The sequence below is a fragment of the Dermacentor silvarum genome, chromosome 1 (assembly GCF_013339745.2).
Source record: "Dermacentor silvarum isolate Dsil-2018 chromosome 1, BIME_Dsil_1.4, whole genome shotgun sequence".
In the NCBI taxonomy this organism is placed as follows: Eukaryota; Metazoa; Arthropoda; class Arachnida; order Ixodida; family Ixodidae; genus Dermacentor; species Dermacentor silvarum.
The window spans coordinates 277,832,916-277,860,234 of record NC_051154.1 but is presented as its reverse complement, the minus strand read 5'-3'; the positions used below and the strand labels follow the sequence as shown (position 1 = coordinate 277,860,234).

Genomic DNA, 27,319 nt, shown 5'->3' with positions numbered 1-27,319 from the left:
CGAGGCCGCCTTTGACGAAGATAGGTCCTCCTATCGAAACGTTGGCCAGCCTTTCTGAGGCACTTTATCCCTGTTTATAATCCTTATTCCTCGTGTGCTACTCCATTAGTCAGCCATCTTCTTTTGAACGTGCAATAGAAGCAGTTGAACAATACCTAGCAGGAACCGGACTGGCGTGTTCGGCTGAGAAATCTGAGCTCCTCATTTATATACCATCGCGACGTGGACGAAAACCACGCAACTACGAGGAACGAAACAATCCGGAAATTCGCCTAACTACCGCGGATGGTACGCCCATACCCAAGGTTGACAAGATCAGGGTATTGGGGCTCATTATTGAAAGTAACGGCTACAATGGAGAGACCATACGTAAATTTGACAATATAACATCTCAAATCATGCGACTACTGAAGCGAATGGCCAACAAACACAGTGGAATGAAAGAAGGCAATCTGCTCAGGCTAGTCCAAGCGTTTGTAATAAGCAGAATAGTATACGTCGCATCGTACCTACGATGGTACTCGTCAGAAAGATACAAATTAGACTGCTTAATCAGAAAAATCTACAAGCAAGCAATCGGACTCTCCATCACCACCAGCAACGATAAACTACTGCAGCTAGGTCTTCACAATACACTGGATGAGCTAATCGAGGCACAAAGCATAGCACAATATGAACGCCTGTCCAAAACTAAAACAGGTAGACAAATATTAGATCGCCTGGGTATAGGGTGTCATGCCCAACATGGTGTCAAAGTAGATATGCCCAGACACATCAGAGGCATGATAACCGTCCCTCCAATGCCCAAGAATATGCATCCCACCCATCATCAGGGTAGGCGGGAAAGCAGAGCACGCGATATACAAAAGAAATTCGGTAACAGCAAGGACACCATGTTTTTAGACGCAGCTAGGTACCGACACAAGCGCGCCTACACAGCAGTGGTGATAAATTATGAGGGAAAATGCACGACGAGCGCTACAGTCAACACGCCACACGTAGAAACCGCAGAGGAAATAGCTATCACGTTAGCCATAGCACAAACACAAGCAGATATAATCATCAGTGATTCCCAGATGGCAGTACGAAACTTCGCCAATGGTCGAATCTCCCCAGAGGCACTACGACTCCTAAAATTAGGTAACAACCACGACAGAAGTGTCCATCTCATCTGGACACCCGCTCACACACTACCAGACGGTAGCAATGAGGTGGCGCACCGCATGGCTCGAGAGCTTACGGACCGAGCCTCGGTTAGTCCCGCTTCAGCGACTACCGACGAGTGGGAGTGGGAAGATCGAATGACCAAATTTTATGACATTACACAACACCATAGATTGCAGAGGCGCACATTCCCGCCGCCTCATCCAAAATTAAACAAAAAACAGTCTGTCGAATGGCGGCAGTTACAAACCAGATCCTATCCGAGTCCAGCTATCATGCACATAATACACCCAGATTTATACACGACTGACAAGTGCAGACATTGCGACTCTAGAGCCACCCTAGAGCATATCCTATGGGAATGTGCGGGTATAACACACAATAACAGTGATGCAGCCTCAAACAGCGACAGCCTCCGCGCGCGCTGGGAGTCTGCATTGCTCAGCTCGGACCTGCAGCACCAACTCTGGGCCGTCCAGCGAGCCGAGGAAGCCGCCAAGGGCCAACAACCCTTGGCCGAAGCCTAGGCGGGGTCTAGGCCCACCCCACCAAATCGCAGGGCACTCAATAAAGTTATTTGAATGAATGAATGTCTGCTTGTTAATCTATTCTGTATGTTCCTTGGCACGCTAGTGACATGGCGTTCCCTGTTTTAGCCTTTCGCCCCCTTCGCCCTAATGGACATGAGCGGAGCGAGTGTTCTTCTGAAACGTTCACTCTCTGTCTCTCTCTCTTCAGGGTCCTTAAGGCACACATTTTTACACCCGGTATGGCAGAATCAGTAGAGCATTAATACAGTAGAATAAATCACGTCATAGTGGAATACACAGCCCTGCTTATAACTGCAAACAATTACAAATGCAATCTACTCACAAATGCTCGTTTTCATTGGTGACAGCAGTAAGGCATCAACGCGGCAATTCGTCGTGCGAAATACGCGCTGTCGCTGGACTATAGCCTTATGCTTAGCAATTAAACCGAAAAAAGTGGCACGCGGAGAATCTCAAATTTGAAACAGACGAAGAAGAACGATTTTTCCGCGTGGGCAGTGTCCTCGCGCATTCGCGCGTGCCCACGCCAGAAGAAGAACAATCTGCGCCCGGGTAAGCCAGCACGGCGAAGCTCCGTGACATTTTCAAAGCCCTAGTTTTCTTTCCTTCCTGCTTTCCTTTTCCGCACGAAACACTTGTTTAGGAAGAGCCCCAAACACTGACCAAGACAGAAGGATGTCTATTGACGTGACTAAAGGCAATTGCTTCTGCGACGTGCGCGAGTTGACGCTGGTATGGGTTGCGCTTTCGAAGACATGGACACGATAAGGCACGCAGGTAAACAAACGCGAGCGTGTGCAAGCCGGTATCTGCATGCCTTAATGTGGCTGTGGCTTCGAAAGCGCAACCCATAGCACATTGCAATTCCAACTCGCTCGAGAAGCAGCATTCTAGAGGAGACGTTGTCGGAGTGGTCAGGTCATTTTTCCTGCACAGATTTGTTAACTGATGGCTGGATTATGCTGTTCCATCGCCGTCCATCTGCAGTGTAAGGGCAATTTGCTGACACACCGTCGTAATTCTCTATACGTATGAGCTGATTCTTATAGATAGGCCTAACGGCACAGCAAGAACACCTTAGAATGGCAAATAGTGAGGTTCAACGTAGCGAAACTGCAAAGTAGTTTATTGGGGACGCCGTTGTGGAGGGCTCCGGGTTAACTTATACGACATGGGTTTCCTTTTGCTTCCCAATGCTGCGGCAGGGGGGATTAGTACTGCTGAGTTTAGGGATGCGGAATAATTTTGACACGCATTGGTTTTCTTAACGTCAACGTAAATCTATTTGGACGAAGCGTTTTCTCTGCCCGTCGCCATAATGCGACGGCACCACTCATAAGCTCCGAGCGCATTTAGACAGCCGCTGCGGTGTTTCGCACAAAACTGGGGCAGCTTTCGCAAAGCATTTATTTATTGTGTGTTTATTTACTCACCAAAGTTGAATTTAGGGCCAGTTGGAGATGCGCACTTGAGTACGGTGAAACACGATAGACGGGACATAGTAAGGTGAGACCGACGGGGCAAGCCCTCCTTTGTCTTGTCCCGTCTTGCCGCTTGTCCGTCTGTCTCGGCTTACTTTGACCCGTTTATCGACCGTTCACCGTACTCAAATTATTTACTCACGGTTCTAGAGCTTCGGGCAAATCACGTGGTGCGCGGTAAGTCGTCGCGTTGCATAGCTATAGGAGTGACGACTTGCGCGAAACTTCATCTTTGTCACCTTGATAAGTACCTGTGCCGCAACCTACGATGCCAACACTTTCGCGAAGATTTTCAACTGCGATCAAATTATTTCGCACGGGTATTACGTTTCCAGGAATCGGCCCCTGGTAAAAACTAACATCAGCGACTATGTGGGTCCGATCCTTGCGCCCGTATGAGCTGACCGAGGTGCCCCAGTCCTATCCATCGCTACAAATCTTCACACTCTCGTAGAGTGTAAAAAAACTATTACTTTTACACTCCATGGCGGTTCTTTTTCCTGTTTCTACCTTACACCCAATGACATAGCAGCGGTTGCCTCAGCTACCTCAAGTGAGCTGTTTGATATAATGCTCGCTCCTGTTCGCAGTCATGGACTTCCGGCTAACGCAGCCTCGGCTGAGTCCCGAGCACCAGGCGCTGTTCAAGCGCATCGGACTCTGCCTGCTGGCTCTGGTGGTGGTGATGACCACCGTGCTGCTGGTCCTGACCGGTAGCCACTACGGGTTGCCGCTGCGGCTACGAGGGGGCGCAAGCGCGGCCGAGCGCTTCACGCGTCGGGCCGCGCAACTGTGCAACTCCACCTCCTGCCGCCTGACCGCAACCATGCTGAAGGCGAGTGCACGCGTATTGTGGCTGTTATAACAAAAAAGTTGCAGTTTCGCCTGACAGGCGAAGCACCAATTGCTATAGGAAATTAGTAGAGAGCTATACGGAGTAGGGACAGTAGTTTTATCTGCTGTATAAACTTGGACATATTCGCTTACTAACTGAATTAACAAGGATGGTGTCAGGACGCACACGCAAATGTTAATAGATCACACTCGATCATCGCACACAACCTCTGTCAAAACGCTGGCAGGGGCAAGCGACCCAGCAGCACCAAGCGAAGGTTCGTGCGGTCTATCGCGTCAACGGAAACTGAGCGGCGAAACCACAGCGCATACGAAGGTAGGAGCTGTATTGCAGATCGCTTCAAGATACGGTGCGCGGAACCGCCCGCCGCTGCGCGAAGTACAAGTACGCAGTTGCTCGCAGAGCAGAAGCCGCACCCTCACCCTCCCGGACTGCGTACCCGCTTTTCTCCTTTCGCCCGCGAGATTCCACTTTCCCTTGCGCCCGGTCGCGAGATACGCATTTGATGCCGCAGCACAACGTCGTCCCCCCCCTCTCCCGCCCTCCGATCCCCCCACAATCTTTCGCGCAGCGGAGGACGTCACCTTTGCTCTCAGCCGTGCGTTCACTCCGCATGAAAGCGTGCGTCCCTCACGTGCTTTCACGCGCATATACAGTGTGCGGCGACGATTTTATCGCCCTTGGACTTTATACGGAACCTCACGGTGACGGCAACGAAGACGGCGACACCGACGGCAGAAATCCACTTGGAGTGTCCATAGAATTGCGATCGCAATAAAACTGCAAACCTTTTGCAAGGTCGGTGCAGAATTCGTTAGCTGCACATCCAAAACCAATAATGGTGCCTATATGTGGCATAGCACACTGTGGCATAAAAGTTGCAAACATGACTAAGGCGTCTCAGAAAGTCTGGCCTACGTTTCGGTAACTTGGCCTCTCTTTGTTAAAGGCGCCTTTGACAAAAATAGGCCCACCTATGAAACGTAGGCCGGACTTCCTGGGTCACCTTTTCCCTCTGTTCAGCTACACATCAGGAATTTCAAGAATAGATTCATTTGTTAAAAATGACAAATACATGCAGTATACTTGAAAGGGCCCCAAGAACGAGCCTTATTGTGTCCTTGTCTTCGAAAGCGCGACGCATGCCAATACTAGAAACAACGATTGCACTGGGACCCTGGCCCATTGACCATCGTTAACTGCGAACAGCTCTTGGGCCATGTGCTGCGCTGACCAACAGTGGGTGAACAAGGGCAGTGTAAGGTTGGAGCCAAGTCTAAACATGGAGACTTGCCTTCCTTGAGTATCGCAGCGAAAACAAATTTCTTCTCTGAGCTTCGGCTCCAGGCTAAGGCTTACCTTGTTCGCTGCAGCTGACGTCATGGCCCCATTATTCACAGGGCAGAGAAACCGAAACGCACAAGACGAAAGTGGACGGGGACACGGCTCTCGTCTTGTGTGCCCCTATGGAGCTACACCTTGCATATGTTGCGGACGAACATCTTTGTCTGTCAGACTTGCAATAACAGCTGTGTACTGTGATTGGCCTTGTGAAGGGTGTTTTTTGCTGCGTGATTTACAGTACTCGGTGTTCTCCGGAGGCGTCTAGTATCGGAAGTGACCAAGTACAACACTGCTTAGCTATGTTTATTCGTCGAGAATCGGCGTATCCTGTTCATGGTTCTTTATAATTGTACAAAGCTCGTTGCGCAATGAAATGGTGCAAACTAGATTGCACAGCGGAATTGGGTAAAGCTTCCGTGCTCATGACTACAAGCCATTTGACACTGCAATTCCTAAAACGGCAAGCTCTGTAGAAACCACACTAGAGCGAGAGAAAGCATCGAGAACAGAACCATTAATTTTAATTTAAGAAAGTTTAATTTTTACGGTCCCTCATTTTATCGCTATCCTTAAATATGTACTAGTCAAATCTTTATTTTAATTGCACCCAGAAAACAAGGTAAACAAAGTGAAAATGCGTGAAACGACGAGTTAAAGCCCAATCCGCAACTTCAGCACCATGTGTGGTGTGTTCTGCTAATTTAGCTACGATGGTAGCAGACCCCGCCTCTCTTCCAATTCACGCGCGTGTGCTTTCAAATGTTCTACTGTTTTCGCCTACGGTCGTGGATGTAAACGTATCTAGGCCTTGTTAGGCAAATACAAGTTGTTAAACGAGGCCGGCCCGTAGACCAAATTTCGTAATTTCGCTTGTGTAAACAAAGTAATGTAGCCTAGACAGCTCTTTTTTTCTGTGTCTATATTACGTCATGCCACTCGGGTCCCGAACATTAGACATCATGCTCGGGAGCAGCGCGGCGCAGCTACTGAGTCATCACAGTCTATGAGTTCCTGCTTCATTAGTTGTCTTGGTGCCAAAACACGTGTATAGGCAAACGTAAACACGTGAACGCCATTTTGATGGCCTTCGAGACAGCGTGCTATACGTCTCTGATCCCGGAGGCCTTGTTCATTTAAGCATATCGCGCGCCAATCTTTTTTTTTTTTTTGCAGGAAACACTGGACCAGCGTGGGAGCCCGTGCGACAACCTGTATGCATACGTGTGCTCGGGATGGTTGCAGGAGCCTGCGTTCACCACCACGCACGACAGGCAGATGGCGCTGCTGACGTGGCACGCACGCTCCGGGCTAAGGCACATCGCTCAGCGCGCGAACACCACGGACCACGTTGGCAAGCGGTGAGAAATCAGATCACCTAGATCTTTAGTGAAAGCGCTCACACCCTCACACACATTGACGTTTGCTGACTTGCTCGCTCGCTGACCTCCATTTGTTCCGTCAACCTGTCCTGTTGGCTTAGCGCCTATAGTGTTGCGCTGCTAAGCACGAGGTCGTGGGATCAAATCCCGGCCGCGGCGGCCCCATTTTGATGGGAACGAAATACAGAAAAAGCCAGTGTTCTCTGCACTAGGAACCCGTTAAAGATCCCCAGGTGGTCAAAATTATTCTGGAGTCCCCCCACTACGGCGTGCCTCATACTCATATCGTGTTTTTTTTTTTTTTTGAAGTAAACTCCAGAATCTACAATTGTATAATTTGTTTCGTCTCCAAGTCTTACATTAATATAAACAAAAATGTTGACTTAAATACAATTCCCACCAGACCAGGGGTTTCAGCATTTGCCTCTGATTACTAAACACTGGGCTTTCAAAACAGCACGATATCATTTATTGGCCAACCTGAGCAGCTGTGGCGAGCACGAGAATTTGTACTGTAGCATGCGTATTCACGGCACTGATTCGTACTTTTCTGCCCCGTTATAGCAGTGTTTGTATCCGGGCCAATATTTTGCTACAACGCAGCAAAGGTGTTACGGCTAAGCGCCGTGAATATGCTATTTAATAAAAGGGCCGGTGTACTCTGTCGACACTGATACCTGAAAGTTTCGAAATTCAGGCTTTCTCTCGACATTGCTACCTAAACCTTTTTGAATTTCAAGCTGCCTTCTGAAATACAGTTCTTTGAAAATGCTGATAATATAATTAATTGATTTACGTTGGTGCGCTGCGATAATGTTCCACAGATAGCCGAAGGGCCAACGTCCGAAAATTCCTGGACATGTACGTTGAAACTGAATGGACTGTCTAAATTTCGGGCAATGATTTGGAACGTTACGCTAGTTGCAGTAGATAATAATTTTATGCGACACATCATGGTTAATTTTACCTACACATGTGACGTAGACTGAAGATGCCACCAAACCAGCAGCCCTCTACCACCAATAACCAGCAGGGTGCACTGGGCCGTGGCCAGGTGACGTCGAGCTCGGCCAAGGCCGCCGTGCTCTATAGCCGGTGCCTCGAGGCTTCCATGGAGCACCGCGCCGATGCCCTGGCCACCTTTCTACAAGACCTGGGCCTCGGCACTTTCATTGCCGACGTCGAATACCCGGTCGAGCTTGCCATCAAGCTCGACCTATATTACGACCTGAAGGTGAGTCCACAGGAGTTCTTATCACTTCCACAGAGAAACGAATAGATATACTCATTTTCATGAGTACTTAGTATGAGTCGCATAAAACTTTCTACTTCTGATCGCTACTTCCTGCGCTTTAAACAATGTGTTTTGACTTACGTGATGGAGGTAACGAAGACGTACAACTCTGATATGTATAAGCTGTAAGCGAAAAAGCAGAAATAGATTCTCATCTCTAGTAATATTTAACTACCCAAAATCGCTGGGTATCACGATGACCCGTACCGTCAAATGTCAAAACCGTTTTATACTCTTTAGGTGGCAGATTTTTTTTTAGATGAACGCTACGCGGTCCCCAGGCGCTATGAGAATCGTCTACTTTCATTGGCGCTTTCGAGAGAGGCTTTTGTTCAGTAACCATTTCAATGTAGGACGTATGCGGCAAAGTTCGACATGTTTATACCGCAACATCTAACTCAACTGAGACTTGCGCTGCTGCAACACCGGCGACACGACCGACACAAACCATTCTATACCGCGCGCACTACACACCGAAACAAACTCACCCTGTACGCAGAATTTCTCAAAGGGCTTGCTCGTAGCTGTAAAACGACACGGTGAGACACCGCTGCTGTTTCATCATCGAATACCGACATCACCCCCCTTCACCATTACGAGCAAGCGTGCGCTCGCGTTCCAAGACGTCTTTTTCGGCGCATCGAGGTTGCTCCGCTTCAAGTTTATAGGCGAGATGTTTACCCCGATCATGGGTTCTCATATAGCCGGCGCTCGAGGCTACTCCCCTTAGTGTATGCGAGCCAGCATCCCTTCGATTCCTGAACCATGCTTTACTGTGTATCGAAGACGTTCCTCCAGCGACCGGCGGTTCATCTAAGCCTCTTTCTCGGCACTTGCCACAAGCTTCTGCCCCAATTTTATTTGTGTTAAAGCTCGCGTCTGAGCCTGGCCAACAATACCACTGGCTTCCCTGGGCAACCTCTGTTTGCGCTACCTCTTGAACCGGCGCATTGCGCAACACAGAAGCCAGCAGCCGCAAATTGGGAAGAAGATACAAAGTGTCGTTTAAGAAGCGGTACTGTGTAGTATTGAGCCCACCAGCGAACCACTACTATAACGTCGCCCCTGAGGATAGCAATCGAGTACTGACCCTTCGTGACCCATCTTGCAAGACAACAGCCAACTCACGTAGATTTCGGGAGGGAGTGGGGAAAGAGGAAGAGAAAGCTTCGCTTCTAAAGTATGTCCTTTATACCGTGTCTACCCAATTGTCTAAAGCCCATCTTGAAGGGCGAAGACCGTGAGAGGTTAGAATGTCGTCCTACGTCGATTACCTCTGCTGGAGTCGCTGCGGCAACCTGCATTTATAGCTCACTGGCTGTAGTTGTAGCTCAATGGCTATACTGCCGAGCCCGAGGTATTCTAGAACGCTGGTGCGCCAAGATTCTAGTGCACGTTAAAGCACTGGGATCCCCTCTGCTACGAAATACGTCATAGCCCTTGTGCGCTTCAGGAGGTTAGACATTATCAGTCTGCCCTATCTTGAGCACAACGTCGCGGGTCCGGTTCCCGTTGGACGCGTCCGCATTTTGATTCGAGGCGAAATGCAAAAACGTCATAGTGTACTTGGATTTAGGGGGACGGTATAGAACTCCCGAGTAGTCGAAATGAATCCGAAACCCCACGCCATAGCGTTTCTCCTAGCCATAGTTCAACAAAACCAATCTCTAAACGAGCCATCAAGATAAGCTAACCGGGCTTCTAGCCATTCCTCCGGGTAGTAGGCTCTTAGGCTTTACGATTTATTGTTCATCCTCCGATCCCAACTAAACAAGTATAGGCGCTGATATACAGTGACAATGTTGCATTGACGATTAAATACGTGCCATAAAACTAAGACGCAGAGAAGTATCTGTTAGGGTTGATAATTATGGGTAACATGCCAAAACACGATCACCCAGAGGGACTCTGCCTATATGTTTTGGCACGTTCATTTTATTTACGGACGTTTAGCATCTACAGCCGAGCTTTTAGGCTGACTGTCACCGCGCCTCTCGTAACGCACTCCTTCCTTGGCTTCGGGCAGACACTGTTCGACTTGCATCGGCACCCGACGTGGCGGCGAAAGGATGGCCGACCGCTGCTGTCCATGGGCCGTCGCACTGACCTTGAACCGTGGCGGCGCGAGCGAAATCGCATGCGCCGCGATCTAACATACCTTAAGTTCGTCAAGAGATACGTCAACGCACTTCTGGTGCAGGTAAGTGCGGGGTAACACAGTGGTGACGGTTCTTGATTACTCGCTGCAGGCTACCTTTGGGATCAAGGGCCTGAACACGCAACATCAAATAAACAGCGAAGCACGTGACAGCATAAAGCTTCTTAAAAAATTAAACGAGCGAACTGTGGCACTGCGACCACACAGCTACAATTGCGGAAGATGATTAATACATGGATTTGTCTATTCTTCATCCTTGTGGCTTCGGACGTTCTTGTGGTGTCGCGTATTAAGGACGATCTTTCTAAATTTGAAAGAAAAAAATTTTGACAGACGCAAGAAGGCAATAAATTTCAGCGCAGAGGCATGGTTATTGGAAATTTTGCCTTTGTAATGCAATATTTTGTTGCTAATGGTTCAATTTGCAAAGTCACAACGTCATTCGTTTGAAGACTGAAGGACAGAAGTTAAGCCAAATCCACGTGCTTCCAATATTTCCCATGTTTTTAAACCACCATATACTTAGCAGCTAGCTACACTCAAGCGCTACAGTTTCCTCTGGTAATTTTTTTACAAAGCCCCATGACCAATCCTGCAATCAATACAACGTTCTGGTCATTTTCGTTTCTAACGATGGGTGGCAGGATGTAAGCCTCACTTCCTTAATACTCGGCCGCCAATTGTTGCATACTTGTTTTGCCACACGGCTGCCGGAGCGCGAGAGGAGTCGCCGCTGACGCCGCGCCGCTTTTAATGTTGCGTTGTATCGCCGTAAGGGAGCGATGTGTGAATCGATTGTATGTGCACTTACTTTTTGTCGCGTGCTTTTGAATTTAGGTGTTGTCATTTGTTCTTCGTTCGTTCCTTCGTTCGGTCATGCACTATATTAACCACCCCGACCACAACCAACATTATCTTCAGCCTATAGTATGGCCACTGCACGACCACGGCCTCCACCAGCTATTTCCAGTTAGTGTCCCTCGTACCACTAGTACCTCCACCATACGTCTGCGAATTTCCTCTCCAAATCACACCATCTAATTATTTGCCATCGTCGACCCCATTTGTCCTACCATTGACATTCGTTTTGTTTCCCTTAGAGACCACCGGTTACTTAGCTGCGATGCGCACTACAAGACTTGTGCAACACCACTTCTTTCTTGTAATCTCAACTAGTTCATCAACTACACCGATTCACTATCAAACACACACCGTCGTCTTCCTGTCTCTTAACGATTCAGTTTCATGCTTTGGTATGCGCCAATTATAGTCGAGAAATACGTTCTACTCGAGGGAAAAAAAGTGATTTCACCTAGCCGAAACCATCAATGCCGCCAACACGGTTATCAGAAGACGTGGCAAAGCTTTATGCATTCAGCAGCACCCGTCCATCATTATTACAGGTTAACAACAGCACCGACACCAACGAGAATGTGCACCAAGCCGGGAATGTAGACCTAATCGCGCATCGCATCACGACCACGGAAGAGGTCGTGCTTGCTATGACCGCGCTCATCCCCGACGATGACCCCAGCCACTATCATGCCATCGTTACCCTGATGCCAAGAAGCAGCTCCTCCCTGTGGCCGCCATCGCTGGCAATCAACAACATCAGTGAGGTGGCCGTGGGGCATCCGGCCGTGCTTGGCTACCTGGACTTTCTGACGTATGATCTGCCACCCTCCGGCGCAACAGCCTACGTGACCTGGGAGCTGGTGCGTCAGTTGGTTCCACTGGCCGACCAGAAGTGAGTAATCCCACCCTATATAAAGCTGACAGGTTGATGTGTTCGGAATTAACCAAAATCGAGAACCTCTTTTTCCCCGATTATCGTTAACCCGACATTAAAAGGTTTTGGAAAATAGCCGACCCAAAGTTAAAGCAAGCTGTAGGCAGGCGTTCAAAAAATTAAAAAAAAAAACGCAATAGTCGTACCTTCGTCGAGTTAGAGTTTCGGGCACACAAAATCCGCTAGGGGACGCTATTTCTAAAACTTAGAATTACGGTTGTTCCATGTTTTGCAATGAAACAGCAAATGCTCGCTGCACATTACTATGGCACAGCGGCTGTGCTGCTGAGCGTGGGGTCGCGTGTTCTATTCCTGGTACTGAGGCCGCGTTACGATGGAGGAAATGCGGGAAATTAATGTAAGGTATAACCTTCTAAACTAACTCGCGGAGTACGAGAGTATCAGCATTGTCAAGCTCTAGAGTGATTTTGACCACCTGGGATTTCTTCAAAGGGGGCCCCCTCACCATGCAAACCGACTGCAAATCTTGGTTACCCACTGGAAGCTGTAAAACGCCGTCTAAGGAGCGTTTTACCGAAAGAGCTCTTCAGAACGCTGTACTATCGGAGGAGATGGAAGAAATCCACTGTCCTGCTACCTTGCCCCCAGGAAGCGAGTGTCCTTGCCGGCGGAGACATTCTCTCCCTCTGCCTCGACAAAACGTTTCAAAGCGCTCTTTTTTCCCTTCCTTCCCCACTACTGAAGCCGAGGGATGTCGAGGCCATCCTCCTTTTTCTTTTTCTCGTATTTCTTTTATTCATTTTTTTATCTGGTGTAGCGCTTTTCTCATTAGATGTTCGGTCAGGTTGAGTGACAAAACAAACACGGCGATGAGGCAGTGTGACTTCGACACTCTGGGTGCGAGCGCGGCTCCCTGGAGAGGAAGGTGCGTGGCGTATGGTTGGACATTTCAACTGTTTTCGCAGTCGCGCAGTGGCGAAATACTTTGCTGGCGCGATCGTCATCGCGTTATGTATGCGCTAAACTCTTTGGTTAAAATCGCGAAACCAGGTGAGGGGACGTTTAAGGGGCCCGCAAAGCTAGTTGTGGGAGCATTTGTACATTTAGCTCCAGCAGGAGTGCTGCCAGTGTGGCCTGGGATGAAATCCACGGCACCATGCTAAGTAGCCGATGTGAATCATGTGAATTCATGTGAAGTCATGAAAGAGCTCAGTAGTTGTTTGCTGTGAAGTCAAGAATTTTTATAGCGTGAGAATTGAAATAGAGATCTTTACGTGCCTTAACCCCGATGTGTGATTACGAGGCACTCTGTAGTCAAGAGGTCCGGGTTAATATTGAAAACCTGGATTTCTTTAGCGCGCACGTTAATATAAGTACCAAAATATTTTTTTCATTCCGCACCTATCGGAATGTGGCTACGGCTGCTGCGTTCGAAGCCGTGACCTCGAGCTCAGCTCCTCAACGCCGTGGCCACTGGGCCGAACAGCCGAAGGCTGAACTTGGCAATTATAGAAATTTTCATTTAACCACAATGGCTCAAATACGGCAAACTACCTTGAAATTTGACGTCACACATTACGTACTGCACGTGTTGGTGTTTCGTCCTTGAAATTCATAAATTAAAACTCCGACCTCCATTTTCTCTTTTGATTAATCAACTGCAGTTGCCGCGAACATAGCGAAAATAAAGTTTTTAAGTAACACTTAATCATTCGTAAAATGACTTGGGTGGTTCTATTTAGTGTGCATTTCTCTTTAGCGTCAAGGCATTGCAAACGCGACTCTCGTCTATTCTTCGTATTTCCTCCGCTTCCTCTCTCCCCAGGTTTTCGCAAAGTACAGCTGAGGCCACCTGCTTCGAGGCCGTGTTCCGTCTCATGCCTTACCCGAGCGTCATACCGGGCATGGAAGCCTTGGACTTGTTCAACGGTTGGCGGGAGGCTGAGGTCACCTTCAGAGGTGTCGCCGAGGCCTTGGTCAGCTTCATGAAGGTGCACGGAGTCGCAGTCCGCGCCCAGTGAGTGAGCGTATTGTCACTTCGTAGTGACGACGAACTGCAAAAAAAAAAAAAAAAAACACCGTCAGAAGCCCGAGTTACGAACCTAACTCTCTATTGGGGGCTCACATTTGGCAGGCTCTTTATTGTGAGAGCGTGGCATCTGAACGACAAACTACATTCGAATCACGATGGCGGCGAGCACAATCGTTGGTAGTCAAAAATTTAAACTCACGGACGAAGTCCTTGCGCTGCGGGGAACCAGCGCTGAACGTTTGCGTGCCAGCAGCAGTGCCGTAACACGCAGCCTAGTGAGCGGAGGAAGCAGTTTTCAGCAGCTCGTGCTGCGATTTCACGTCAATAATTTCACGTTTCATCTTGAGCTGCATGTGTCTTGATTCTGGCCTTAGTGGGAACCGGCGGGCATGAATGTTTGTGTGCGCAAGTTTCCTTTCGTCCGTCTTCTCCTTGGTGCACTGAGTGTTTTTTCGTTGTGTGAAGCATGTACCAAATAGCCCAACAACATGTTTTATTTAGGTATGGGTATGTATGTCCCGAGCTTCACTAGACGCTTAAAGAATTGAACTTGATGAAGGCACGCGTCTGTTATCAGAAAAAATGTCGTACCATTTTCGTGCCTCCCTATCGGGTGGTGTCATCATATTCCAGCTACGCATTCAAACTGACGCAGCGCCTCGAGGCCAGCGCTGGTTCCCCAGACAAGATTCTTTCGCTATAGAATTAGTGACAACATTGATGAAATTTCGCGGACATGGAGGCGTGTGGTGCAACGAGCGATAACTGCATAATGGTAATGGGGTGAAAAACGGTGACCAGCGCAACGAAAGAGCCAGAGAGTTTAATGCAATAATTACTAGAGGGAACTGTGGTGCTAGAGCCTACGCGAGCTGCAATCACGGTGGTTAATCCAGCACGAGAGTGATGGTTAGTGCGTGAAATTGGCTAAACTTCGTCATTGTGGCTTTGCACGGCTTCGTGGCTTTGCAAACTGGTGATATTCAACGAAGGACTCCGTTATAAATAACTAAAAATGACTTAAAACTGTTCGACGGCAGGATTCGAACACAAGACCTCTAGCAGAGAAGCCCGATATTGAAACCCTTACGTGACGGTCGCATGCGTTCACAAGCCGTACAGAGCCTCCTTGCGAATTTATCGCGGGTCCGCCAGCGCCGTTGAGATGCTTGGCACGTTTCGATTTGGCCACCTCGATAAGCGGTACCGCTGCAATTCGTGGCCAACTTGCATGTTCGCAGAGTCTTAGTGCCTTCTACATTTAGAGAAGTAGACATGGCTTTGAAAATTAGACCATTGAAGGCTGGTGGAGCGTAACAAACCAAACTGCAAGAACGTCTCAATCCACAACTACGAAGATCGTACAAATTCATGTACAAACCATCATTCCCAAACGACTGAACGATCACTGTGCCAGAGAGTTCGCTTTAATAATTATTCTAGGAAACTCTACGGAAAAAGCAATGCACGCATGGTAACAGAGAAGTGTCAAGCGTGATTCGTGCTGTAACATTCGAATCCTTGGTCTGTATTATCGGTGTGAATCCCAGTGTACAAAAGAACGTTACTGATCAGACGTTGGTCTCGTGAATGCGAAGAACAAACGAACCTAAAAATCATTAGCATTATTACACTTCACTCGAACATCAAACCAAACACTCGAGGCGGAAAATTATAGCTAAATTTAATCAGGAAGGTACCCCTTCAAGAATTTAAAGACTATCTTTGACATGTTTTTATTTCTCCCTGTCGACCCAGTCATTATGCTACCGAGCCTCAAATCATGGAAAGCGCAGCAAGCAATGATGTTGCATTTTAATGCTACGCGCGTAAAGTGCAGCGCGGATTCGGACTTGAAGCAAGATTATTGGGCGCGTGAAAAATGACGTAGTTATTTGTGACGCACTCGAGGAGCCCAGGCTATATAACGTATATACGGGGGTGGGGGGGGGGTGGATGAGGGCGAGGAACAGCGCTTTTGACCAGCACGACAGCAGAGCGACATGAGCGCCGGCTAGCAACCATAATGGTTATTCCTATTGTGAAATGCTACTTTTGCTAAGGCCTAAGTTCAGTTTTTTTGGGCCTAAGTTTACAATGTCGCTGTTTGCCGGACCGAAGGCTCAATGGGGAATAAAATAACTCCAGCCTGCTTCAACCCCCTATTGCACGTAATCGAAAGAAAAAGAAGAAAAAAAAAACTGTCAGCCCTGCCACTGGGGTGGAAATGGAAGACCAGCGAAGCTGTACTATGGTGGGAATTATTTTCAATATGACTATTAAGATATGATGGTGGAATTGGTTATTTGAGCTATTCAAGAATGAGAAATATATATGATCCGGTGGTTTTCATTTATTTAGTGACCACAGAGACCATGGCCTTATGGTCGCTATGGTACACCGCCATAGGGTGTACGGCAAAGGTTGGCACGTTCTTCATGAACACGTCATTAACGCCGCGCGCGTTTGGTGCGAAAGCGGGCAAAACGCCGCCGCCGACAACAGTCTAGGTTGCCTCGATGCCCTCCTCGCCCACCGCTCCTCTTCCACTGGGAAGTCGCGTTTGCTCTCCGCTGTGCGTTCACTCCCCGTGAAAGCGCTCGTCCCTCGCCCTCGCGCGCTTTCACTCGCACATACAGCATACGGCCAATGAGAGTTTTTTCTATTGCCGGACGCGACCATCAAAGAGTGAGCCTTTAACAGTTTCGCTGTAAAAACGAGTATATTCCGTTGTTCTGGCTATCAATAGGGCAATGTCACGACGGAAACGCGGATGCAAAGGGAAGATGAGGTGGGCGTCGTCACCACATGACTGAAGATATGCAGCATACGCGCCAGATGCCTAAGAAGGAGAAAAAATTTAATTGTATTCTGGGTTTTACTTGCAAAAACCACAAAATGATTATGGGGCATACCGTATTGGGGAACTCCAGATGAATTTCGACCACCTGGTGATCTTTAACTTGCATCCAAAGCACGGTTCACGGGCCATTCCGTATTTCGTCCTATTGGAATGCGGCCGCCGTGGCCGGGATTCGATCTCACGACCTCGTGCTTAGCAGAGCAGCACTATAGCTACTATGCAGCCACGGCGGGCCAGAAGATGAAAGCCACGAGTGCTAACCCACAAGGGCTAACCTAACGTGATCAAAGTCAATGCTAACCATAACGACGCCGAGGACAGACGCTAAGAAGAGGGGAAAAGGAAGCTTGGGGGCACTTACCCCTGTCCTTGCTGGAAAGAGACGAAAATACGATGAATATCTTTTTTTAAGCCACCGCGGTGGCTTCGTGACTGTGGCGTTACTCTGCTAAGCACGAGGTCGCGGGATCGAATCCCGGCCGCGGCGGCCGCCGTACTTCAATGGGGGCGAAACGCAAAAATGCCCGTGTACCGTGTATTGGGGGCACGTTAAAGATCCCCTGGTGGTCAAAATTATTCCGGAGTCTCCCACTACGGCATGCCTCATAATGAAATCGTGAGTTTGGCGCGGGAAACCCCGGAATTCATTCATTCATGAATCTTTTGACTTAATCGTATTGAGACGTAGAAACGTTAGGGACTTAATTTAAATGACATGCATGTTCACGGCAAGGCGAACTGTGAAGCTGTACACTCTTATACCATTTCTGGCTTACCTTATCCTCCCACAATAAACATCTACCTTGTGTACGTTTGCTTTCTTCGGTGCTCACGAATGGCATGCACGTTATTAGCGTGACTTGTGGCAGGATGGCTGATCGAGCAAGTTGGCGATTTGTAATCGTAAGTGCAGAGTGCGGACGAGACAAGGGAAAAGGGACAAGCGAAGTCCTGCGCTTGTCCTTGTCGCTTATCTCGTCCAGGTTTAACGTTTGCGCTCTACACTTGCGATTATCACTTATGGCATTCTTGGCGGGTAAGTTGCGAGTGCTGAGTTTTCAAGATAGGAAACAGATGAAGAGATCATCATCATCATCAGCCTATTTCTTTATGTCCACTGCAGGACGAAGGCTCTCCCTGCGATCTCCAATTACTCGAGTATTGCACTAGCTGATTCCAACTTGCGCCTGCAAATTTCCTAACTTCATCACCCCACCTAGTTCTCTGCCATCCTCGACAGCGCTTCCTTCTCATGGTACCCATACTGTAACTCTAATGGTCCACCGGTTATCCATCCTACGCATTACTTGGCCTGCCCAGCTCCATTTTTACCCTCTTAATGTCAAATTATCGGCTATTCCTGTTTGCTCTCTGATCCACACCGCTCTCTTCCTGTCTCTTAACGTCTTAACGATGAAGCGATACCCCCCACCCCCTCCGAAAGGGTGTAAAGTCAAATATTCCTTAAATGTATACCCCAAGACGTTACGTATATATATATATATATATATATATATATATATATATATAATCTTTTAACTGAAGCCCCAGTGCGCTTGGGGCAGTAACTCGGAGGCCCTGTAAGACATTAAAGTTGTTAGGGCAAATATTATAACTGCGGCAAATTCGTCCTAATGTCCTGGCGCTCGTCCAGTCTACTTGTTTCCCTCTGTATAAGGGTTCTTTTGTTGTTTTGTTTTTTCTTTTTTTCACATCTGCGTTTCAAGCATGAATGCGGGTTGCAGCAACCAACTCACCCCCCCCCCCCTCCCCGCCTTAAATCCCTTTAGGAACCAACCTATGCTCTTATTAGCGGTTTGTAATTATTTTGTGTTACCTATGAAGCAGCCGAATTGCTCCGAAATGACCGCTGAGACATGTCACTACCAAATCCATAATTGCGATGTCCCATAATCAAGAGAGTCACCTTAAAATCCTTTAATGCGTCTAAAAAAGTTTTTTTTTCCTGTTTTGCAGTCTATGTGAATCGAACATTTCGTGGAGCAGAGAGAGAGAGACTGTGATTGTGAAGAGGAAGAGGCACTATTACGTAAATGCTATAAGCCTGCTCCTAGCTTTCCCTTTCCTGTCATGTGTATATATGTTTTCAAAACAAATAATAATAATAATAATAATAATAATAATAATAATAATAATAATAATAATAATAATAATAATAATAATAATAATAATAATAATAACAACAATACTACTACTACTACTACTACTAATAATAATAATAATAATAATTCATATCAGTTTCCTGCATTCTTGGCGTAAAAGAAGCTCGCGCCAAACTATCTCAAAGAGCTAGGTAGTTCATGCTTGTACGATAAAAGTGGACAGTGCTCACGGATTGAAACGCTACAATTTACGCCTAATCAATGGGCATGCTTTTGTATCCACCGTCGGTAGTTTGTGTGACATTGGCGCAATCTCGACTCGTACGCTTAGATCAGAGTCCAAGTCCCCTTTCGTGACCAGATTCGAAGCAACAAGGCATGGTACTCTCGAGTAATTGCACAGAAAAAGAGTTCTACCCAAAATTTGCCTGTCGCGTTTCAATCCGTGAGCACTGTACTTGCGACTTTGATCTAAGGATTTAAAAAAAATGTTAGAAAGGTTTGCTTTATTAAGAACCACTTTTTATTGAAGTGGAGAAAGACATTCGAAGTGAAAATAGGCTATTTCAGAATTACTTTGCCGCAAAAAGCATTTCAATGCGTTCAGCAGAAGTGGAGTTATCGGCAATCAAACACGGCCTCCAATTTGCTCCCCTTCCTCCTTCAAAGCCTTGCACTGCGAAGGCTATGGTGGTGACGTCACTGCGACGTCCGAGAGGTCACCCTGGCGCGCAGTTCAAATTTCAGATTTAGTGCCTACGCCGCGCTAAACGTAAGTCATACGCGGCTGTCCTCAGACAGCCGCAGTGCGCTTAGCCACTGGACTAGTGGAGGCTAGAGCCCTGCACGGGCCGATTTTTGCGGCCCGGGCCCGGCCCGGGCCCGTTTTTACATTGGGCGGCCCGCCCGAGCCCGATCAAAACTTTTATGGCGAGACCCGAGCCCGGCCCGGGCCCGGAAATAATCTACGTTACCCGCCCGGCCCGGCCCGCCACCCCTTTACCTTAAGCCCGAGCCCGGCCCGAGCCCGACTCGAAACCGGCCCGAACCCGGCCCAAGACCGAAAAATACATGTTTTTCAGAGTTGAGAAGCCCGAGAATAACTCGCAGAAAGCCCGAGCCCGGCCCGGGCCCGCGTCAAAAAACCCGAGCCCGGCCTGGGCCCGGGTCAAAAAGCACACGCCGTGCCCGAGCCCGGCCCGAGCCCGTGAAAAAACTCCTCTACCCGGCCCGGCCGGGCCCACGCGCCGGGCCGGGCCCGAGCCCATGCAGCGCTCTAGTGGAGGCTCCTCGCGGCGGCCGTGGTGTAGCCGACCGCAGCGACCAATATCAACCACGTATTGGAGTGCGCTTTATCACGAAATAAAGCACACATGAAAGAGCGAGGATCATGGGGTTTTTTAAACGAGAACATTTGAGAAAAAGGTGAATTCGCGCTCTGCTTGCGAGCTCCACGGACCGCGTACGACAGCAGAACTTGGCTGAGATGTTCACAACCACGTATGCTACCCGCGAACTATGTTATTTCACTAAGCCCGAGGGGTGGTTCAGGGCCCCTTTAAGTAAAATCAATTTTGAGGGTGGGCCACCGAAATTTTTGTGGTGGGCCAGGTCAATTTTGGGAGAGGGCGCGGTCGGTTTCGAAGGTGGGTCAACGCTATGTTGGAATTGGGAAAAGTTAGTTTTGGGGGGTGAGCCACCAATGCAAATACGGGTCACGTTACTAACCATGGCGATGACACTAGTACTTCCAATAGTACGATGGGGGGAAAAATACAAGCAGTTTCGGTTCCTTTTCATGCTGAAAATTCCGATTGCAAGTCCTCTCCTCATTTGACGACGGCCGGGCTCAAAGGACTAATTCGAGCACATGACCAAGAGATCACCAAGAACCTTAAATTGGAAGGTCACGTGATCAAGTGATGACGTCATGTGTCTATGTCACGTGAGATGGACGTCGAAATATTAAGGACGCCGATATAGTCGACACGCCCACAACGCTTCCGCATTCAATGCACGTAAGGAGGCAAGTGTCTCTAAATTCCTTATAGTGCACCTGGTGCGCAGCTTTAAAGAAAGGAGAAGCGCGCAAAGTACATGACGAAGATCGTTGTGCAACAAAGAATACGCCCTAAGGGTTGTTGATTTTTTTATATTGAGGAAACCGTGTTTAAAGTTGCCATCGGAGAAAAATTACCGAACAAAAGCGTAGTATTTCTACACTGCAAGAGATCTATTTACTCGACGCCGAGTACTTCTGCGACATTACGGTATTGATAATTGAGCCGACCAAAACTTCGCGGTGTACTAGAGCAACAAAAAAAAAACTCCTAAGTAAACTGTCCAAAATGTAGTAAATTTGACGGATAGTATAGTCCTGTTCTGCATGGTAACCCTCTTAGCGAGAATTTCCAACACGAACACAAGAGAAGGATAGGGGACAAAAACGCGCCACCAACATAAAACTGGTTTATTTTTGTCGAAACCTATGGTTCCATACGGCTCAGAAACAACAGCCGACAAAAATATAGATAACAGAAATCTACAGAAAGAACTGTCAGCCCTTCCACTGGGGTGATGGAAGACCAGCGAAGCTGTACTATGGTGGAAATTATGTATTTCCAATTATGACAATTAAGATGTGATGGTGTAATTGGATATTTGAACTATTAAAGAATGAGAAATATATATGATCCGGTGGTTTTCACTTAATTAGTGACGACAGCGACCATGGCCTTATGGTTGCTAAGGTACACCGCCATGTAGGGTGTACAGCAATGGTTGGTACGTTCTTCATAAACACGTCACCAACGCCGCCCGCGGTCGGTGCGAACACGGGCAAAACGCTCTGCGCGTTGTTTGTGTGACCGCACACAACCGCTGTCAAAACGTTGGCGTGAGCAAGCGCGCCGGCAGCTGCGAGCGAAGGTTCATGCGGTCTATCGCTTCAACGGGAACTGAGCGGCGAAAGCACAGCGCATACAAAGGTAGCAGCCGTGTTGCACATCACTTTCAAGATACGATACGCGCAACCACCCGGCGCCGCGCAAAGTACAACTTGCTGGCAGAGCAGAAGCCGTAACCCCTCCCTCCCGCACTCCCTTCCCGCTGTCCTCCTTTCGCGTGGGACATTGAGTCGCTAGTTCCCCTCGCGCCCGGTCGCGAGATGGGCATTTGGTGCCGCAGATAAACGTCGCCTCCCATACCTCCCTCCCTCGCTTCCCACCACGGCCTTTCGCGCGAAGGAAGAAGCCATGTTTGCTCTCCGCCGTGCGTTCGAGCTCCGTGAAAGCGGGCGTCCCTCGCGCGCTTTCGTCCGTACATACAGCATATGGCCAATGAGTTTTTTTTTTTTGTACATCCGGACGCGACCATCGAATAGTGAGCCCTTAACAGCTTCGCTGTAAAAGGTAACACTGAATGGGATATGAGCGAAACCTAAACGAAAAGCAGCCACAGAACGTAGAAGTTACGTAACATAACATAGGCGTATAATGCTCACATTTCTTCTTTCCTTTTTTTTTCTTTATTGGCATAGATTTTATTCACACTGGTTTCAGTTTTTGTTTTTCGCTTTCAGTTTCTCTCTACCTGTTTTTGTGTAGCACTTGAGCGAAAATTCTATTAAAGTGGTCGCATCGAAAATAAACGAAATGCAAGTCCAGAGCCTGCTCTTAGCAAGCTTTTCTATCCGACTATTGTATTCTATGCGAAAATCGTAACACTTGGCTTCAGAACTGAACTGAAAATATCTGCTCAACGACACCCACGCATGCACCCAGAGCGGCCACATTCACACTGCCCCTCCCCACGACGCGCGACTTGGACGCCTTCTACGACGACCTGCGAGTGAGCGAGGACTACCGAGAGCGGTCCTTCCTGGAAGACTACTTGATTGCGCTCTCTCAAATCCGCAGCAAGGAGCTCCTCAGCGTGGCCTACGGGGACTCCGTTTCCTATTACCCTCCTCCGCCCCCGGGGAGTCCACAAGTGCAGGCGAGTTGGCACATGCATTTCGCTTAACTCCTTTTCTGCTCAAAAAAAAAAAAATGCCGTCGTGAACACGCCCGCGTACAAGACCAGGCCGCCCTCGTCAATAAACGTGGCCGCTCATCTCCTCTCATCCGCCGCGTAATAAGTTATTTTAATAGCTGTAGAAGTTCTAGTTCTAAGTAGCACTTGTAGTAATAGTGGCGCAGGTTGCTACTGTAGTAGTAGTAGTTCTCGTAGTAGTAATTATATTAGTAATTGCTTACGCTGCAGTAGTGGTGCTTGTAGTAGTAGTATATAGTTAGTGGTAGCAGTTGCAGTTGTAGAAGTAGTAATAGTAGTAGTAGTAATTGTAGTACTAGTAGTGTGCATTGGCAGACGAGGTTCCTCTTCGCACCATTTTATGCGTTGCCGGTACACAAACCATGATACTGGACAGAATTGTGGACGACAAACTCGCACACCTTGTTTTTAATACACGTTGCGTGCCCGCAGGTGACCGCGACCGCCAAGAGGCGCGTTCCTCTAACCTGGCTTTTCCCTCCGCGCTTCGGCGCCGACGCGCCCCCGTCGCTCAATTACGGCGGATTCGCGCTCCAAGTGGTCACCGCTCTTCTCCGCGGAGCGTCGCTCAACCGCTCGTGGCTTGAGTGCCTGCAGACGCTGGAGCCTCGAGTCGCCTTCGCGAGGGAAGGAGACAACAGCGACTGGGCTCGCCTGGTTCTGGCCACCGAAGTGGTAGCCGCGTTCGTCGACCGACACTCTGAGGTAGGCAAGAACAGAAGAGGAAATGTAAAAACCTCGCTATAGCGAAGTTGAAGAGGCAACCACAATTATTTCGTTATATCCGTTATAGCATGTACTGCAATACGAATATGTGGCTCTACACGGAATTATCATTCAAATTACCATAGCAGTGTCATTTACGAACAGCTGCTTTCTTTCACAGCATGTGCACGCTTTCAACATTACAATAGTTCTCTGGGCACAGGCGTACAAATACCTTCCAATTATCTTCACACAGAACATGAAATGGTCCCGGCATATTGGTCAATTTACATCTAAACCCCAAAGAAATTAGGTTACTTAATACGGACCTTATCTAAATCAGAAAAATACATTAAATTGCTAATATATAAAACACTTAACGCGATATAAACACAATATAAGGTGTGCGATATTAGCAAAATAGAATCGGTACAAACGAAGGCAGTTAGTTCGTTTCATTTGAATTCAACATGATCATGATTTATCGCCCTCGTCCGCAATGAATTCTTTCAATTTATCTCATCTACGCACCAGGCGGCATACCGATTCCATGACGCTATTACACTCAACTGTTTACTCGTGTTGTCGACCATCCGCTGATGATTACATCGCGCATGCCAGTGATTTTCCAACAAGACCTTGTCACAACCTCAATGTATAGCCTTTCTTTGCGAGCACTAACATTTTAAAACACAGGTATTTCCCGCGATTTGTCGAATGCTAGAACAAGTTACCCGGTTCTGTTCATGAATTGGCACTGTCAGATTTTGTGGAAGCGCTCGTGCGATAAGCTCACTCTCCTTTTTTTTTAATGTTTCACTACCTTTTTGTCTGTTTCTTGTATTTGTTGTATTCCCGTCCTGCAATAACCCTGCATAGGGCGGAGTAATGCTAGAAGCTAATAAGTGTAATTGTATAACCAGATAAGTGATCGATAACATGATCGAACCTCTGTCTTCCAGCACAGCAGCCCAATTTTCTGACCGGTGATTATACAGGCTGTTCGTAATTAACTTTTATGGAATTTTTGGTAATTGCCTGTGGCAGGAAGCATAATTCTTATCGTTGAGCTGGCTTATTCGAAGAGGAGGACATTAGTAGCACGATAAATCGAAACACATATTCAACTAATTAACAAAATATCACTAATGAACTTCTTAGTGAATTACTTTGCGACATATATTGCAATTTAGGAGTTGTAGCCGGTGAGCTTTTCAACCATATCCACTTTCAATGAATTTCCAGAATGACATCAGTTTGGAGACATGCGCCATCAAACTCGGCGAAAAAATGCACTGTTGTGCCACTTACTTTTTTACCAGAATGCTGCTTTATAGATTGAAGCACAAAAGTAACTGGAACGTCCATGTATTTCGTCCCACACTTTGGGAAATAATATCTCGATTGTGGTGTCATCCTGGAAATTCATTTCGAGTGAATGTGTCCTGCATACTCACCGGCTACAATTCGTAAATTATGTGTCGTGAAGCTATTAACTAAGAAGTTAATTAGTGAGATTTTGTTATTTAGTTGAATATGTGTTTCGATTTCTCGTGCTACTAACGTGCGCCTCTTCGAATAACCCAGTTCAACGAGAAGAATTATGCTAGCTGCCACAGGCCATTTTTTGAAATTCCTTAAAGCCTAACTTTTAACACCCGGTCACCGGTGTATATATTTGCCTATGTTTGCACGTTCTATTTGCATAGTATGTGCAAATACGCACTCTCAGTCTATTTGCTACAACTGTAATCGAACCGTTTGCAGAAATCCTCTCCACGTAGATCAGATGAAGTGAGTTGGATCTGTTAATTGTATTTGCATGCCTTTACAGCGAGGTAGCTTTGGCGCTTGCAATCCTACTTGCCGTCGGTAGTGAGCGAAGTCTGACCGGCGATAAACAGGCGCCAATGTAAAGGGCAGGTGGTCTCGCGTAACCGAGTTGCAGCGTGCGTTCGTAGCCAAACACCAACTATTATAGCTCTTCAATACATTGGCGCTGTCGTGCAAGATCTTTCGGGTGTCTTAGATGCTGTGGTTGGATGGCGCTCGGAAAGCGCCATCCTTCTCTTCTTCCGCCCTCTCTCTCCCAGTGGCGGCTAGGGAAAGAGCTCCAAGGGAGTGGAGGAGGCAGTCGCCTTCGACGTCGGCGACACATGTTTGACGAAGAGGCTTATACATACGAGTATGTATAGCCACCCAGACAGCCACCACAAATGTGCTGGTTAGCGGTTCGGTTCTCGATGGAATTACGCTGTGAAACGAATGCTACCTAAATATTCGCATTGCAACAAATATACGTAATATACGTCTGAAAGCACATCATGGCTTTGTTAAAGCGAACAGCTAGAAGCATTCGGCTGTTCGCTTACGTTGAGAGTCATCATCGATGAGTTATGCACAATTTAAGTTGCTTTCTCCCGTGAAGGTGGGCCAGCCGCTTGTACTTCCCGGGCTGGAGTTCCTCAGCGAGGACATGCTCTTCTTCGTGTCTGCCTGCGCGGGATCGTGTGCCAAGGGAGACCCGAGCGCCCCCTACCGCTGCAACCTCATCGCGAAGAGCTCGCCAAAGTTCGCACAAGCCTTCGGCTGTTGGCGCGGTTCTCGCATGAGCCCACCAAACCTCTGCCTGTACTCGAACCGAACGAGATAGGGCGAGTAAAGAAAAAGAGGTGGCATATGCTTATCTCAGTGATGGTTTCTTTGTACAGGGTTACCAGCTGGGAGTGGTAAAAGGAAACAGTCCGTCGGTGACCGCCATTACAGTTGACGAAATACGAAAAAACCGGAATCATTGACGGAAACAGCAGCCGTGTTGGCGCCATCGTTTGTTGTCGCTTTCTTCAGCAACACCACATTAAAAACATTCTTGTTTTGCGTCATTTTTCTAGCAGAAGGGGAAAAGAAAAACAAATGAATACAGTATATGCTGACTTGTGCTATCAACGCCCTTGTACTAACAGTTGGCCAGAATGTGTTTGTTTTAAGTTCTCTTTGCTGTAGTTGACGTAAACGTTGTAAGATGGCGCCCACTAACGTTGCCGCACATGACTTTCACTGTCAGCGCCTCTTTGCAACAAGTCATTGTTGCAGTACCTCCATGAAACGGGCCTGCACGCTTATATTTAGCTTCATTATGACGTGTTGCCGCTCCGGAACGCAAACGCAGAAAAAACTGCAAATAGACAGAAAATATGGTTGTTCTAAATATGCACTTGTCTTCCGTATGATGACGTCGGCGTAGTAAGGTGGGCAGCGTTCCTGCTTCGGCGCAGATTCAAATATGTTCACCGATAATAATCGCCTGTTCATTCTGTCCTATTCGGTCGATCCTTTCGCTTTTGTCCTTTGGTTTCTGTATACGCATATATCTATGAAAAGGAGTTGCAGCAAACGCAGAAGCTGGGAGCAACATTTGAGACGCCTTTTCCGACATCTCTTACTTTAAAAGCTTTTCGTTACATGGGTGTTCTCGTTGAAGTGATATAAAACTACGCACTGCATGTTATCGATTACGTTGCTTCATGCCAGCATATAAATATGGTTAGTTAACGGCAATAATACGC

At 47.7% G+C, this 27,319-nt stretch overlaps 1 protein-coding gene across 1 annotated transcript; it reads left to right on the top strand.

Moving 5' to 3' along the window:
- The first annotated feature begins 3,788 nt into the window (after positions 1-3,788).
- LOC119440735 (uncharacterized) lies at positions 3,789-26,426 on the top strand. Its single transcript, XM_037705620.2, has 9 exons — positions 3,789-4,031; positions 6,570-6,754; positions 7,760-8,009; positions 10,096-10,269; positions 11,631-11,974; positions 13,803-13,994; positions 22,778-22,991; positions 23,481-23,753; positions 26,182-26,426. Exons 1-9 carry the CDS (start codon positions 3,789-3,791, stop codon positions 26,404-26,406), a joined length of 2,100 nt encoding a protein of 699 aa, XP_037561548.1. The 3' UTR covers positions 26,407-26,426.
- Positions 26,427-27,319: the final 893 nt, after the last annotated feature.